The sequence below is a fragment of the Amia ocellicauda genome, chromosome 23, assembly GCF_036373705.1.
Source record: "Amia ocellicauda isolate fAmiCal2 chromosome 23, fAmiCal2.hap1, whole genome shotgun sequence".
NCBI lineage: Eukaryota > Metazoa > Chordata > Actinopteri > Amiiformes > Amiidae > Amia > Amia ocellicauda.
This window is the reverse complement of record NC_089872.1, coordinates 18,936,102-18,949,323: the sequence shown is the minus strand read 5'-3', so window position 1 is coordinate 18,949,323 and position 13,222 is coordinate 18,936,102. Positions and strand designations below refer to the sequence as shown.

At 42.9% G+C, this 13,222-nt stretch overlaps 1 protein-coding gene and 1 long non-coding RNA gene across 3 annotated transcripts in view; one reads left to right on the top strand and one right to left on the bottom strand.

The window, feature by feature from the left end:
* Window positions 1-13,142, top strand: part of cyp1b1 (cytochrome P450, family 1, subfamily B, polypeptide 1) — a 43,035-nt gene extending 29,893 nt beyond the window's left edge. For both annotated transcript variants that reach the window (XM_066696743.1, XM_066696744.1), the window contains 3 exons: window positions 7,507-7,676; window positions 8,195-9,206; window positions 10,654-13,142. In XM_066696743.1, the coding sequence (XP_066552840.1) occupies window positions 7,643-7,676; window positions 8,195-9,206; window positions 10,654-11,242 (1,635 nt within the window). In that variant the 5' untranslated portion in view covers window positions 7,507-7,642 and the 3' untranslated portion in view covers window positions 11,243-13,142. The remainder of the gene's footprint in view (window positions 1-7,506; window positions 7,677-8,194; window positions 9,207-10,653) is intronic.
* On the bottom strand, window positions 3,064-8,211 carry LOC136718939 (uncharacterized). Its single transcript, XR_010805334.1, has 4 exons — window positions 8,132-8,211; window positions 7,179-7,382; window positions 6,933-7,057; window positions 3,064-4,240 (listed from the first exon to the last, which is right to left on the bottom strand). It is a non-coding gene; the product is annotated as an uncharacterized LOC136718939 (long non-coding RNA).
* Window positions 13,143-13,222: the final 80 nt, after the last annotated feature.

The window sequence follows — 13,222 nt, the reverse complement described above, 5'->3', positions numbered from 1 at the left end:
ATACGGGAATGGCCCTTTAAATACATATATATTCGTGTCTGTATATTCAAATATCACTAAATGTGCAAATGCAATCCAATTAAACTTGATTAGGGTTAATATCACCAATAATAATCTGTTGCGTGTTGTACAATTGACACCCCTGTTAAACATTGCTCCAGGCTTCTGCGCCCCGCACTGCTGGATACTTTGTAAATCCCTTCTATGAGCCACTGCCGCACAACAAACAGTCTGTGTCTCCTGCAGGACTCCCAGGTGGGGGTGTGAGGGGGTGATTGGTGTCCACTCCAGCTGTGACAGGCAGACATGCGTGGAGTGGCTGGTAGTGTGAATGGGCCGGGTGGCGGGCCGGGCTGGGGGTCGGGCAGGGCGGTGGGCTGGGCTGTGCGTAACAGCGCAGTTTGTTACATTAACACTTGTGTATGCATTCACTTTATTTAATTATACTTTACTTATGTATGTATGTATGTATGTATGTATGTATGTATGTATTTCTATATAAGCTATCTGTATGATAAATGCTATCCATAACCAAGATGCTCTACACAAACGGGAGAAAGTGGGATACCTTTACTACCTAAATCAGAATCTAAGACTAATTCTGAAAGTATTTGGGGAAATGATCATATGCAATTGATCTTATTTTCTCACATTGCACACATAATAATACATTGATTTTATTCGATAATGTTGAAAGTTAAATGGTCATTACTTTTCTTTTACCGAAAAGATATAAACCCTATTATACCGAAATATCCGCACTCTGTGGTGGCATCTGCGGCTGGCTAGGTGAACAGGGTCCTGAGCCCCGCCATCGGCTCCTCCAGCCCCCCAGCCAGGAGAGGACCCGGCAGCCCCGCAGTGACGTCAGCATGGCATTCCGGCGGATTTACAGCCCTGCGTGACTGCGGAGCAAAAATGTGAACAATGCGACCTGCGCTGCCAGGACGGCACGATCACGCCTAGTCCCGCTGCTTCATTCAAGTTTCACTGCCGGCCTTAAAATAACTTGATTCAAGGGCCTGCACATTTCTGATCTTGTTCCCCCCTGTGAAGTGGTAACGAATTAGCATCAGGTATGGATTGTTCGGACTTATTCCTGTCACACACTACACAGTGAAGGTTCTTTAGAGGTTCTATTTAGAACCTTTGGGTTCTTCGTGGGTTTATTTTCATTAAAGGGTTCGTTTAAGAACTGCGAGGTCCACTGTAAACCCAAGGCATCATTTAAGACCCCCTTTTCATCATGATAAATGTGAGTTTCTTTAAGGATCCCTTTTTACCAAGGTTCTTTGCAAACGCTTCTAATGAGCAGCTTTTAAGGGTTCCTCCCCAGTATCAAGCCCAGGAACCCTAAAAGGTTTTTATTAGAACCTTTACTTCTTCGACTGCATGTGTGCGCAGAATCGATTAAATACGCACGTGTCCTATTCGTATTAATATTGATATGAAGACATCGCGCACAATTCAGCTTTCCCATACGACATTGTTTGGCTGTCATTTATGCATGCGTGTGGTAAATATTGCTAAAGGTTATGATTTAACGTCTATAGTTCCATGAGGAGTTAAAGGACGCCGGGCCCTTGGTGACACACGGGGCAGTCCCAACATAATGTTGCAACCGATTCAGCAGGTATACTCCTCCAGAACAGCCTGGGCCGTTTCATACGGACACTGCTTTAATCAGTCGAGATCTTAAACCTCCAATTAGCTAATGGACTCGTTTCTGTATTGAGGCAGGTTCGCACTGTGTTTCGGGCCGCATTTTCCAACGTTTTTCTAAAAGGAGGCCGTGCAGATGAACTCGTGTATTGCAATAAAGCGTGCTGTTACATGTAGGGTACAGGTTAAATCTGCTCCTCAAATACAGAAGCGGAGAACATCGCTCCAGGGAGTTTAATCGCAGGGTGGGGGATTCCCAGCAGATTACCCATGAAGAGCTGTCCGTGGTCCTGAACACGTCAGGGTCATGACATCATAGGCCACTTCCCGGATATCAAGACGTCTAAAATAATGAAAAGGGTTGCTTATTTGAAGCACACATACATTGACTATATTTTAAAACGAAAGATTGTATTGCATTGAATGAAGAATTGATTAATTAAGAAACAAATTTAATTTTAGAACACTCACATTGCCATACATTCTAGAACTGCCCAAGGACGACACTTTTTCACATGGCGTAGTATCTTAAGAGAACCTATTCCTATACGCAAATAAAGGAGATTGTAATAGTTAATTATTGTTTACATTCAATAACCGCTCTCTGCTAGAACATACTGCATAGGAAATATGCAATTCAAAGTTTCAACCGAAATGTATGTTACGGAACATTTGGTCATTTTCCCATTCGTCTTGGGCTAAAAGGGGACAGTTAGCCCTGACAGAGCAAAAGAACAGGTACTGTAGTGACTGAACACTCATTCGTCTTGAGCATCCCTCGGTCTTTAAACGATAGATGGCTGCAGTACATTGGGAGTGCACGGGTCATGTTCCGTACAGAATGGATCATTCCGTAAACTGAAATGTAAGAATGTGATTATGTAATTGTATTTGAGGTTAAGCTGATATTCTTGATTTTGAAATTAATTCAGAAAATACTAATCTGCTATGTCATGCTTTAGTGGTTATACCATACATATACAAATAAATAAATGCATTCGTACACACACACACACACACACACACACACACACACACACACACATACACATACACATAATGCATATGCTGTATGTGATAACATAACCAGAGCACCAAAATATCTCACTGGCCAAAGCAAAATGCAATCTACAGACACGGCAGGACAGCACTAGCTCCACAGGTGTGATGCTGCAATCAAACAACCCAGTTACAAAACCGCTGCACTGACTGTGCTTCGCATGAGTTTAAAGTATGCAAATATATTAAAACATGTACATATTATACAACAGTTTGGAACTGTAAACCCAAAGTAAATCAATAAATACTTATTATATTACCAATTACAATATCAAAGTTAAATTCATACTCAACATCGTGCATCATCTCCCCCTAGTGACAGAAACCTGGAAGTGCTAAGGATTTTTATTTTACGGTTTTATTATTTTCAGTTGCTGTAATAAGTTACATGAGACGTAATGCTTCCAGGGACCGGCAGTTTAAACGTGTTATTGTCAGGACAGAACAAACATTTTATATCATTTTTTAATAAGCACGAGGTTTGACCATTTACAAGCAATAGAGAAGGCGAACATAATCCCACATGAAATAAAAGCATGATCAGAATGGTTCAACTAAAACCCCGACATTATGAGACGAAGTTTATTCCTGCACATGCAACCGTGTGGTAGTTCATGTACAAGGACGTATTTTACCCAGTAATTTGAACTTTTACAGTCATGTTGTTGTTCCAGTAGCAGATTAGTTGAGGTTTAAAGTCCTCCGAGGTGCTCTTGCGTGTGTATGAGAGCTATAATTGTTGGGTGAGACCTCCTCTCCATCTGCACACAGACATGCACACCTCCGACAGCCTATTGTAGGGATTGCACTTGAGATGAAGCACACCTCCTGGATAGATGGAGGATATTGTGTGGGACGTATCTCTAGTTGTGACACAGTTACGCATTATGATGTAAATTAGTGCACATTATAAAACCCTATTGTATCGAAGACATGGACTGTGCAATGCATATGCTTTTATTGTTTCTATAAAATGCATAAACACTGTTCCTTGAAGGCGTGTATCCGACCACACCGGTTTTAAAAGAGCTGGCGTTTCTCATTCATAAGAAGATGGCACTCATTCATGCATGCAGGCGTTGTTCAAATCATTACCAACCACTAGCATCACAATGCCTAGACTTCACAGCGTTGCATTGGAGGAGGACGGCTGGCACACCCGGGGGCGCAGTGATGGACCCCCTCGGTGTAGGGACCCCCCGCCCGGCGCTGATCTGCGTCATCGCGCCTGCAGCCCAGGCATTGCGTGCAAGCGCCGCCATCCCCGAAGCTCTACAGAAACTCAAAGGGACATCAGTAACAGGTAGATCCGGTTTGGGCTCTTTCATCTGTGCCTCGCTCCCACCTCAAATCAAAAGCACCCAAAATAACAGTCGCGTCTTCCTGCTGAGGAGGTAGAGCTTCTCTAATCTGGACAGGCGATCCGTCGCGTCCACCCCGGCGCGCTGGAGAAGAGAAGCTCTCGTTTGGTGTAGAGATGCTTATCCAGACCTCCGTAGATCTACACGGATGAAGAGACCTAATGAAAACAAATAAAACCGACAACCACTCCTTTTAAAATACAAATAAGAGCATATAGGGGTTAGGAAACGGGACGGGTTATTGTTAGCTAGGATAAATGCTTCTTGAAAACAAACAGACAGACAAACGCCCACAGAAATACATGCATACATACATGTACAACTATAACAATATCAGTGTCGGCTATCCTATACCTCGATACTGCACACACTACAGCTCTCTTTGAATTAATCAGCACTTCCTTACATTATGTTCCCATGCAAACTCTAGCCGGGAGTTTTCCATTGTTTTCTTGACACACAAACCTGCAATTCTCCAGCCCACAGCACCCCAGTCCTTCCATGGGGGTCGTGCCTTTTAGGGTTCAAAATCTCCTGGGCATGGTCGCTGCCCTTTCCACCGGTTTTGTAGCAGGTGTATTTCGTTTAATCTACATCTATGCCTAATCAAATTATGCTTAATATAAAATCATAGCGTTTAAGGTCAGTTGATATAGGTTTATGAAATCACTTCACGATTGTTGACAAGTATCCAGATATTTCCCGACTATCGCGATCATTGCAGCTAAAACTCTAGTTCAAGTTTATAATTTTTTAAATATTATAAACTGGAATATAAATAGCATTCAACATATTTTCACAGTATTTGTCCTGCAGAAGTTAATATATCTATGCGTAGTTTATTTATAAAGTGAAGAAATATCTCATACATTCATAGTATTTCATAATTGCACACCTCATAGGTCGGGTATATGGCATGATACTCAGTAACATGGTTTAGGGGGTTCAAAGTGGGTTTTGTATTTCTATAGGTTCTTAATTGCCTACCATTTAATTCATATAAACATTTTGGCAATGTTTGCATTATCACTTAAATAGCTGTATTTTATAGAATCATAGGTATTTGTAACTATTACAATTTTGTTTGCGATTGTATTCATTTTAAGAATTGGGTTATACTTTCTGATTTAGTATTAATATTATTATTACAGTAGAACAATACAAGGCTCATGCATATTGTTAAAGGGAATTGCAAAAATGTTAACATCAATAAGATCGTATTTTAAAATGACAACTACCATTTTAAATACGTTATTGCATGATGTAAGTAATAGTGAATTAAAAGGCCAGGAAAAGGTTCTCGGGCACATTACCCATTATTATTGTCAGGATAAATGAATCTGCAATCTGCTTTTGGAGAACAAGATGATACAAAAAAGAAAACGAAATAGATATGGGAAAAAGGTCCTTCGAAATACTCAACCTTATAATGTGCAGATTTAAAAGTATGTTTAAACAATGGAGTAAAATTTCCTTAAGGGAGAGAATATTTGCTTTCAAACTTCAAATCGTATACAAACGCAACAAGCTTTTTACTGAAAATAATATTTATAATAAGAATTCTTGCATTATAAGGATTGTGCTTTTGGAATTCTATATTCTAATTCTATATTTTACCCATTGGAACAGTGTCTCTCATCATCATTTCAGTCAATCCGAAAATAATTAAATGTTTGGTACATTTTATAGCTGTGTTTATCACTAAAATATGCCATTGCATTTGGAGACACAATTATAACATTGATTATGGTATTATGCATTTATGTATGTATATATTTAATACATTTATAGGCACAGACGAGTTAAAAACAACTTGCATGTCTGTGTGTCGCGCGTTTGGTCTCTCTACATACCACCGGGACGGACGCTTTATTTTCTTGTTGAAAATGCACATTAGTCACATTACAAAATCACATTCGTTTTCAAAGTGTTGCCTATTACATGGGCTGTATATTTAATTTGAAATTCATGATTTAGACTTGAGTCTGCTTTAACTGAATGTATCTGGTTAAATTTAACAAATATACAAAACCATATTTAAGAAAAGTCTGGAAACGTATTTTGGTTTATTTACTCTAATGTATATTTTTTCTTTGTTTCGGTATTGAGAAACAAACCTAACAAAACTCATTTTAAAACCTTTCAATGTATGTATTTATTTAAAGAGCAATAATCTTAATAATTCACTGCATATTATTATTATTAGAGCTGAAGACGCATCCTTATTGAAAGGGACAGAAAACCAGGGACCAGAGCTGCTGTCTGGCTGCCAGTTTGGCACCCGTTCAATTTAGTGAAAAAAAAAAAAAACGCATTGCGAGGACTTAATGTCGCTCAATATTACATTTATTTTATCAATTAACCCTTACATATCTTTAAGTAAATACGTAAGTGGATAAGTAAGCAACTGGATAAGTAAACCAGTTAATCAATTAATACACAAATGCACGCATTAAGAATGGATGAATGAATAAGTGATTGATCGATACATAGCCCGATCTAAAATACACATTTAAGATTTTAAACTCATTGCAGAGATCCTTCTTATTGATAGCCTTTAAAACAAATCTCAGTGTGGCTGTGTTAGTTGACTATGCAACACGCGTCGTTCGATTGGTTTACATTTCTGTGTATTTTAATGTAATCTTTACACAACATAAAGACGAAATAGTAGAAAACATGGCATACATCTACCTTTCAATAAAGTACCAGGATACTTAACCATACATGTTGCACAATCTGTATATTCAACACGATGCAATAAAATACAATCAAATCCTAAAAATAAATCCGAATCGTCTTATCTTCAAGAAACGCAAATAGAAGCGGTAGACTCGGTGCATGGCCTACCGTGACGCGCTGATTTATTGTTGCAAAACTATTGTCCCTTTCACGTTGAATTTAGATTAACAGATGATCAATCTCCGGACAGCAGCGCACGCAAAGCCGGCAAACATGAAGTACACACCGCGGACCTGAGAGAGAGAGAGAGAGAGAGAGAGAGAGAGAGAGAGAGAGGGGGGAGGGAGAGAGGTTATAAAGGAGGGCGATCACACTTGGAGAGGTAAGAGAAAAAACTAATTCTCTGCAACAAACCACTTGTGAGTGACGAGCTGAGATCCCATTTGTCTGCAGCCTGTGTCCCGTCTCTGATCAATCACTTGTCCTGGGACTGTGGAGGCAGAGGGGCTTCAGTCGGGCGGGAGAAGCCGAGGCGCATTGAATTAAAAGGATTTGGACATTATTTGACAGACGTTTTTAGAACTATTCGTCCCCACTGGTGTCTCATAGTTGACAGCTCTGGATAAATAAGACAAAGCATTGCATATCATTAATTAATTAATAGCTATATCATTTTCTCGCATCTGGTTAAATCTTGCCATTTCTCGCAATCGGATCCACTAAAATCAATTCTTTTGAGGAGACCTGTCGGGTTCAGTGAAATGCAGCTGCTGTTCTGAGCGGCACTGAAATCGCACCTGGGAGCGGCAGAGAGGAGGAGAAAGCGCTGAACCTGTCCGCTGCAGCATTGGCTTCACCTGGTGCATCCGAGCAGAGCCATGGCTGGGAACCGCAGCGCGCTGCCCCTCACAGGTACCTCTCCCTTCTCCCTTCTCCCTTCTCCCTTCTCCCCTCTCCCCTCTCCCCTCTCCCCTCTCCTCTCTCCCCTCTCCCCTCTCCCCTCTCCCCTCTCCCCTCTCCCCTCTCCCCTCTCCTCTCTCCTCTCTCCTCTCTCCTCTCTCCTCTCTCCTCTCTCCTCTCTCCTCTCTCCTCTCTCCTCTCTCCTCTCTCCTCTCTCCTCTCTCCTCTCTCCTCTCTCCCCTCTCCCCTCTCCCCTCTCCAGGCTGGCTTTATTGTAACGCAGCAGCTGCAACTGACGATTTCTAACCTCCGTGTGAGACTTATTAACACACTGATCATTGTAGCTATTTGTGATTCAGATAAGACGTGCATTTGTGTTTAACCATAAAGTATTTGTTTAAAAGTGAAACCCTGTCCGTTTGCATTCCCACAGACACACAAGCTCTAACCATCAGTATAAATCACACCTTTCTAAATCCGCATGTCAGTTGATTGCAGACACTAATTAATTTTTTTGTCCGGGCTGACAGACGTGCGCACCGTGCGGCTGTTGGAAGAGCCGTCCCCGCCCCCGCTGCTGCTCGTCCTGCTGGCCCTGCTGTGCGCGCTGCTGGCTGTGCGCGCGTCCAGATGTGTGACCCGGCGGCGGGGGCGCGGCGCGCCACCCGGGCCCTTCCCCTGGCCGGTGGTCGGCAACGCGCTTGAGCTCGGGGGCGCGCCGCACCTGTACTTCACCCGCCTGGTGCCCAGGTACGGCCCGGTGTTTCAGATCAAGCTGGGCAGCCGCAGCGTGGTGGTCCTCAATGGAGAAGATGCCATCAAGCAAGCGCTGGTCAAGCAGGGGGTGGACTTCGCCGGCAGACCACATTTCAGCTCCTTCAAGGCGGTGTCGGGCGGCCAGAGCATGGCTTTCGGCCCCTACAATGACCGCTGGAAAGTGCACAGGAAGGTCGCCCAGTCCACCGTCAGGGCTTTCTCCAGCAGCAACCCGCAGACCAAGAAGACCTTCAACCAGCACGTCATCTATGAGGTCCGAGAGCTGCTGCACATCTTCCTGGAGAAGAGCAGGCAGGAAGGGTACTTCCAGCCCAGCCGGTTCATGACCGTGGCAATCGCCAACATCATGAGCGCCGTGTGCTTTGGCAAGAGGTACAGCTACGAGGACGCCGAGTTTCAGTCCGTGGTGGGCAGGAATGACCAGTTTGCCCAAACAGTGGGCGCCGGGAGCATTGTGGACGTCATGCCCTGGCTCCAGTACTTTCCCAACCCCATAAAGACCATGTTTGACAATTTTAAGTCTCTCAACATAGATTTTTTCTCCTTCATACACGACAAAGTCATCCAGCACCGAAAAAACATCCAGCCGGGCACCATTCGCGACTTGACTGATGCTTTTATTGTGGCTCTGGATGGGGGTTGGAAGGGCTCCAATGGCATCGTTATGGGCAAAGAGGATGTGCCACCCACTGTAGCGGACATCTTTGGAGCCAGCCAGGACACCCTGTCCACAGCCCTGCAGTGGATCGTGCTGCTGCTCATCAGGTAAGGCGCTATTTCAATGATTTGGGAAGTAACAGCTGGAAAACATCCGTCCTCTGTCCAGTGTAGTGGACAAACGCATTGTTATCAATCACATTATTGCTCGTTGGGCTAAGCTCACGCAATATAAATTAATTATATAGCGCCTTGCAACTGGTGAACACACACTAGCTGTTGATGACTTTTCACATGCTGAGTATATAACTACCTTCTGAAACCCTCGGTTTTAAATAATTTAAATCTATATACATTTCCTTTTTCATTTTATTGTTTTTAAGTTGCAGAATCCCCATCTCTACAGTTTAAACTGCCAGACAGTCCGAGTAAGAGATCCAATTTATCTCCTTAATCGAAATCTGAAACCTCTTTTATCGACTCAAATGTATCCTTTCGGGATTAAAGCTATAGAATAACGTGAGGGGGGATGAATGAGGGATGATGCCTTTGACACCCAGAGACGGTGTGTGCTGTTTGTTGAGAGAGAGAGAGAGAGAGAGAGAGAGAGAGGTGGGGGGGTATCCAGATATGGTTTCATGAGTGTTTGCTTCTGACGTTTTATGGCATAATATCCACCAAGATGATCATAAAACAGGGCTTGTGCCTACCAGTGAAACTTCAAACATTGAATGGATGGAATTTCATTTCTATGTGGGAACATAAAACAAGATAATTAATAACCGTAAAAGTTCCAAAGATGGGGATATATTAAGTGCATAGTATAGTATACACCCTGTTATTTGAATGTGCCTGTCTACTATATATACAAGCAGTAAAACTTGAATGCCAAATTATTTCATGCCAGGCATAATTTGTAACTTAGTTTATATCATCAATAATAAAGTAGAATAAATTATTTCAAAACATAGGATTCAGTAATGGAACCGAGTATTATAGAAATTCCAAATGAATGTTATGCAATACCAAATTAAATCAGAGAAAAGAGAGGTAGCCCACATAATGTCCAGTAGGGGGCACCAGCAATCATCCGCGAGCGGCTTCCAGAGAACGTGTGCTGCTGTTCACTTATAATTAAAACAACAAACAAACAAAATAAAGGGGCAGGTTTAAAGCCATGCTGCATCATGTGCTTATTAACACTGCACTTTGCACAAGTTTGTGGTACCTGTGGATGTGGGGGGATCCCTCTCTTTCTGATGTCCTAGTTCACAGCTGTCACGCAGTTGTGGTGCAAGCGCAGGCCGTCATCACCCCTCCCAGCACACACTGCCAGGACACTGCGATCATTGCCCAGTCCCAAAGGCGCGCTCCTGCTAGGCCACGTTTTCCAGACGCGCGATAATGTCCCCTGTTCGCACCAATGCCCGCAGCGAAGACGCCACCTCATCCAACGGCCACACGCGCACACAGGGCCGTTCCACAAGGGACTGGGCTGGAGCGCCATGTCGTTTCCCCCTCCGTCTCACTCACACGCTCTCTCTTCCTCTTCTAGGTTTCCCGAGACGCAGGTCAGGCTGCAGCAGGAGGTGGACAAGGTGGTGGACAGGACGCGGCTGCCCAGCACCGAGGACCGGGTCAGCCTGCCCTACGTCATGGCCTTCATCTACGAGACCATGCGCTTCAGCAGCTTCGTGCCCCTCACCATCCCCCACGCCACCACAGCCGACACATCCATCCTGGGCTACCACATCCCCAAGGAAACCATCGTCTTCATCAACCAGTGGTCTGTCAACCACGATCCGCAGAAGTGGGCCGACCCGGGCACTTTCGATCCCACGCGGTTCTTGGATGAGAGCGGCGCCCTGAACAAAGACCTGACCAGCAGCGTGCTGCTCTTCTCCTCGGGCAAGCGGCGCTGCATCGGGGAGGAGCTCTCCAAGATGCAGCTTTTTCTCTACACTGCCATCTTGGCCCACCAGTGCCACTTTAAAGCCAACCCTGCCGAGGAGGGGAGGTTCGACGCCGCGTACGGCCTGACCTTGAAGCCCGAGCCCTTCTCCGTGGAGGTGACGCTCCGGGACTCGATGCAGCTGCTCGACTCCTACGTGGCGGAGCTGCAGGCAGCGGAGACGGGCCAGTAGGGTGTCTGGCTCCAGACGGGTCGACGCCGTGGTAAATAATGAAGGTAACGCAGAATCCGGAAGTCAATTTCTGCATGTGCGGTTGTGCCATCGAGCTTCACCTTAAATCTGTATTTATTCTCTCAGGTGAAATAGCTGTAGCTCGCCTTTAGAGGTGTAGTTACATAGTTTGTTTTTAGAATCTCCTCATGGCTAATTGCACTGATTTGTTTCTGATGTCAATAGCCTCACTTTCAGATATAGATGTCAGTCCTAAGTGGGCAAAGCTGCGCGCCACTGAAACGACCGGGCAGAGATGGCCAGTTCGCTTTGAGATCATACTGCCACGGGGCTGATTTTTAAGAAACTGACTGGTAATGCTATTGCCACACCCAGTAATCACCCCTTTGTTTCTGATGGACGATTCCTCAGCCATCTTTTGATGCATGTTGCGCATCCTTCATTACAAAACCGTGTTCCTTGCCGGTAGGACCATCTTACCTGCTCTCCTCATTTACAGTAACGCGATAGAGAGGAATAGCCTTCGTTAAAAGCTAAGGAGGGGAGGATAACTGCACAATATACCTTAAATTGAACAGTCGATTGATTTTAAAGCATTTTCTACTTGTATGTATTGAGTTATGTGAAGATGCATTTCCAAATTTCGAATTAACATTTAAAAATTAGCACAAACTTCCATAGAGCATTGAATTCCCTTTATTTTAACGTTAAACACGCTGGACAGCAGAATTCACTTGAAATGCCTTCAGACCGTTAATGTGACGATGCTTGTATAAGCATCTTTTGTACAATGGATTAAACCTGTCTGAACTATAGACATCTGTGATCGCAGAATTTTATAGAATTTTATTTTTACTTTGAGAAACTGCTGTTGTTTCCTCTATCTCTCATTTGGGCATTCACCTTGTATCGTATCGTGAAGTTGTGAAGTGCAGGAAGCTAATGAAAGTAAATCAAATGTATTAGTTTACCAGAACAATCTTCTATCCACCATCTCCTCCTCCCCCTGTAATCCAGTTTGGGGATTTTAGTGAAGTGTAAACTGGTAAGATGTGGAAGTGTAGAGAAGAATGTTGCTCCCACAGACACAAGTTTTATACCCAAATAAACCTGTCAATTTCTTCTATTTTTCTTCACTTTAAAGGATACTCATTGCCATTTATATTGCCAGTTAAAATAAATAACAATAACTATGTTATAATGGTATGATCACTGTTGTACCCAGCATCCATCACAGTGTTCAGACAACAGTACAAAAACAACAGGAAATCAATACACCAAACCAAAAGCACATCAATTCCGTGACCATTTGGTACTTTGTGTGCCTTATCCTATCAATGTTCAAATACCGTACAGGAGATATATATAATTATTTAAACCTTTAATGGATACATTCACTTTTTCTTGTTCTGACCACAAGAGTCAAGTGCCTCAGGTATTGAGAAAAAGCCGACGTCTTGAACTTAGCCTCTTTCTGTGACCAGCTGTATGCAAACACGTTTTCAATTGTCTTCCTTATTTAGATCTATATTAGATCAGATTGTTTTACTGTCATTATTGTGAAATCTGTCTGTGAACCAGTTAGTTGAAATCCATATCTACTGTATTTTCACTTTCATGTGACATTGTTTTTAAAATAATTCTGATAAGCTTAAACATATGTAGAAGGCTGCTATACTTCACCTGTTTGTGTCCTGTTGTTTAGATCTATAATTTAACTTGCACATTACAGTTTTATGGTTTGATCATATATATCATTTATACATCTATAATATATATATATATATATATTTGCAGTAACTGAATGTCATTTAAAGCTATTCTATTATGTATACCACTGAGCAAGTTAACCACAATGTTTTGTTATCTTTTTAAAAATTAAAGGAGAACCCTTTTTCGAAATGACGCCTATTGTATTTTTATTCTGGTTGGTTTTGTCTTTTGCTACAGGCAAGATAGGAACAGTGCTGAAACAGTTAA